At 49.2% G+C, this 3,552-nt stretch overlaps 1 protein-coding gene across 1 annotated transcript in view; it reads left to right on the top strand.

The window, feature by feature from the left end:
• The first annotated feature begins 347 nt into the window (after nucleotides 1-347).
• PRSS54 (protease, serine, 54) overlaps nucleotides 348-3,552 on the top strand; it is a 16,932-nt gene continuing 13,727 nt past the window's right edge. Inside the window, 1 exon segment of the mRNA XM_008574969.1 lies at nucleotides 348-405. Within this exon segment, the coding sequence (XP_008573191.1) occupies nucleotides 348-405 (58 nt within the window).

The following is a 3,552-nucleotide window of genomic DNA, read 5'->3' as shown; positions in this document are numbered from 1 at the left end:
GGGTCCAGGCCAGATTGAGAAGAAGGCTGACAGTCGTGGGCTGCCTTCTCTCCCTGGGCCATCTTACAAACTGCTAGCTGAACATCGGTGCTGGACAGCTGGTTCTCACCTCCAGTTTACTGCATGGAAACAAGCCCCAGGGATGTGACAGGTCGGTTTCCCACATCTCGGGATCTTTGCTCATGGGAAGGAGAGAGGCAGGGCGTACGATGCTGAGGGGGAGTCACCACTTTGTGGAGGAGAGGAAATGCCCCGTGTGTGTGCTCGCGCACGTGCGTGCAAAGGACAGAGTCATCGGATGTTCTGTTTCCTCAGCTGCCCATGGTGTCTGCTGCGGCACTTGGGGGATGGCAGAGATGAGCGGGATGCTCCTGGTACTGCTCTACATCTCCCACTCTTCTGCCAGTGAGTGTGCCACTTTCTTCTATACGACCTTAGCTGCACATGTAGCATGGCAGGGGGGTCATCCAGGAAAATGAAACCATCCTTAATGTTCACAGAGGGACTCAGGGAGAAGACAACTCATAGCATTTTGCTGTAGGCAACGTGAACTGGTGGCAGGAACCAGGCAAAACAGTGAACCATGGAGCATGGATGGAGGAAACTCAAGTGATGTCGGGGCTGATCTTTAGGGTGGGAGTATGGTGAGGAAAATTAGGCCTCTGGACAGGGGGGTCAGTGTGAGGCCTGCCTCCCCACTCACTGCCTCTGCTCCACTCTTCCTGGGCTATCCTGTTCTTTTGCAAACTGTAACCCCCAAGTGCAGGGCTGGCCCCAGGAGCAGCAGAAGCTTCTACTGCTGTAGGTCCCTTGGAGGCTGCCAGAGCCTCAGACTGCAGCAATGGCAGCCATTGTCCCTTCCTCCCCTGACATCTAGGCTATTCAGGACTGAGAATTCCAACTTCAAAAGAGGCAGGTGGAGAGGGGATACCTGACTAAAGCAAGCTCTGTCCCACCTCGCTGACATCCCAGCTGGCGCTGCCTTGCCTTCCTGGAGTTAGATGGGAGACGGGAAACACACACACACACACACACACACACACACACACACGGGAACCCTCCACCTTCCTCAGCCTCCTCCACCTCCTCTACTTCCTTGCTGCTCCAAGGAGATCAGGGGATGTCTAGAAAACACAGTAAAGGCCTCTCCCCACTTAATAAGACACAGCAAAGTGGCCTAAGGCAAAGTTTTCACCTCTGGCTCAGATTTCCTCATATATCCTGGCCTTGCAATGGTTTTGTAAAGTCAAATGAGCTAATCAACTAGAGCTTTGAATAAGCAAAAATCATCACATACATGCAGATTCTTGTGGGGTTAGGAAAGATTGGTTAATGCCTACACCATAGATTGCCAACATCCCAAGGAAAAATCACACAGAAAGATAAGGAATCCTGTCTGGATTCTGAAACACTTGCTCCGTCATTGTTCCACCAAGGTCTCCGAGCATCAATAAATGAAGATGTTTGGTCACACAATGCCCCATAATAAAGAGGTCCTCTGCAGTTCTTTAATACTGTCTAACCCTGTATGTTACAATCGACTCTAGCATCATGGTTTGGAAACCCTCCATCTCTGGTGCTCACATTAAAGGTCACCACCTGGAGGAAGCCCTCCCAGATTTCATGCCCTGGGCAGAATTTATGCCCCCTCCTCTGTGTACTCTGGGAGCACTCCCTCATGTCATGTGTCTCTCTATATGGCCATAACTCTTTAGCATGTCTCTGTGACAGTCTCCTGAAATCCATCCCTTTAAGCCCAGTCCCTAGCTCAGCTCATGGAGGGCTGTGGTGTAGTTAGATGAATGGCTGAAAAAGCAGACACCAGTGATCTGACTCAGAATCTGCTGGTGGTAGCTATCACATGACACCCATGACCTAGGGCCACTGATTTAGAAGTAAGCACTGGGTGTGTAGTATGGGATATAAAAGCAGCCACTAGAGCAGTGTTTTACATTTTTTAAAAAAGGAATAGTTTATTCTGCCCTCGGGTTTAGCACTATCAGTCATGGCTATACAATTTGCAAAGCACTTTCCCATTACCTCACCTCATGTGATCTTCACAACAACCCAAAGAGGTGTGCAGATCTGGGATTATTATCCCAAGCTTCAAAAGAGGAAGGTGAGACCCAGGGAAGTGAAGCGGCTAGCCCAGGGTCTTGCAGCATACCAAGGGGCCATCTTGACTTTGGACTCTGCATACAGGCCCTTCCTGAATGCACATTGCAGTCTACCCTGGAGAGCTTTAGGAAACGCAGTGCCCAGGGATTCTGGCACATGAAATGTGCAGTCAGGGTTGAGTATTTCTGCACTCCACTCCGCTTAGGTGAGGATGAGATGGGCAACCTTGGATCCAGTTAGGAAGCCAGGAACTAGTCCTTCAGGCCTGAGGACTCATCAGAACAGGGCATATGGACCAGCAGAGGGGGTCAACAGCCGGGGAGAGTAAAACAGCTCTTGTAACGGTGCCCGGAGAGTAGGAAGCTCAGATCACCCAACCAGGGGCTTTGAAGAAGTCAATTCCCCTTTCAGACTAGATGGGTTTCAAGAGTACTTCCTGTTCTAACATCCTACCCCTGTCCATGATCCTATGAATAAGGAACTTAAAAAAAATTAAACAGCCATTCTGTACCAACCCAGGCTGGCAGCAGGAGAATATCATTTAAGACAATCAACACACAACTCTCATTGGAAACAAGGTCGAGGCTGCTCAAAAAACTCCAGTTGGAGGTGGCCCACTTGAGGGCTCAGGAGGGCACAGGAAGGCTGGGTGGCACCAGAGACAGCCTCCATCTGCCAGGACCTTCTAGCCCCTTGATGACAAGAAGTCACGAAGTACTTACTTGGCAGAACCCTTCTGTTCATGCACCAGATAACTTACTGAGCACCTATTGTGTGCCAGACACCATGCTGGCACCCAGGGATACTCTGGCAAGCAAAACAAACATGGCAGGATGACTCACACATGCCAACAGCACGCAGGGCAAGAGCAAGAGCCAATCTGAGGATATGAAATGAGGCTGGAACACAGACTGGGAGGCTCGAGAGGACGGGGTTTGGACTCATCTGGACTGGCCCTGTGTCCTACCAGCTGTGTACCTGGGACAAGAGCTTGCCAGGTCTAACACTTGATTTTCTTATCCACAAATTGAGAATGACAATGTCCACCTCTCAGGGCTGTCGGGGGAACTGTATCAAGTGATGAATATCAGCAGTTCTCAAACATTTCAGTCCCCAAACCAAAGTCTTAAAAATTGAGGACCCCAGAAGAGTTTGCTTATATGGGGCTTCGTCTTTCCATATTTACCATATTAGAAACTAAAGCTGGGAAACTTTTAAAACACACAAGTTTACCTGTATTATCAGCCATCAGAGTGATGACATCGTGTAGCTTCTGGGAAATTCCACTGTACACTAGGGAGAGAATGAGAGTGAAAAACCAAAAAACCAAAAACCCCCTAAACCCAAAACAACAACAACAACAAAAACAATGTCTTAGAATTCTTATGAAAATAGTTTTTACCTTGCAGACACCCCAAAGGGTCTTGAGGACTC

The sequence above is a fragment of the Galeopterus variegatus genome, unplaced genomic scaffold, assembly GCF_000696425.1.
Source record: "Galeopterus variegatus unplaced genomic scaffold, G_variegatus-3.0.2 Scaffold58, whole genome shotgun sequence".
NCBI classification, from domain to species: domain Eukaryota; kingdom Metazoa; phylum Chordata; class Mammalia; order Dermoptera; family Cynocephalidae; genus Galeopterus; species Galeopterus variegatus.
This window is presented reverse-complemented; position numbering and strand designations above follow the sequence as displayed.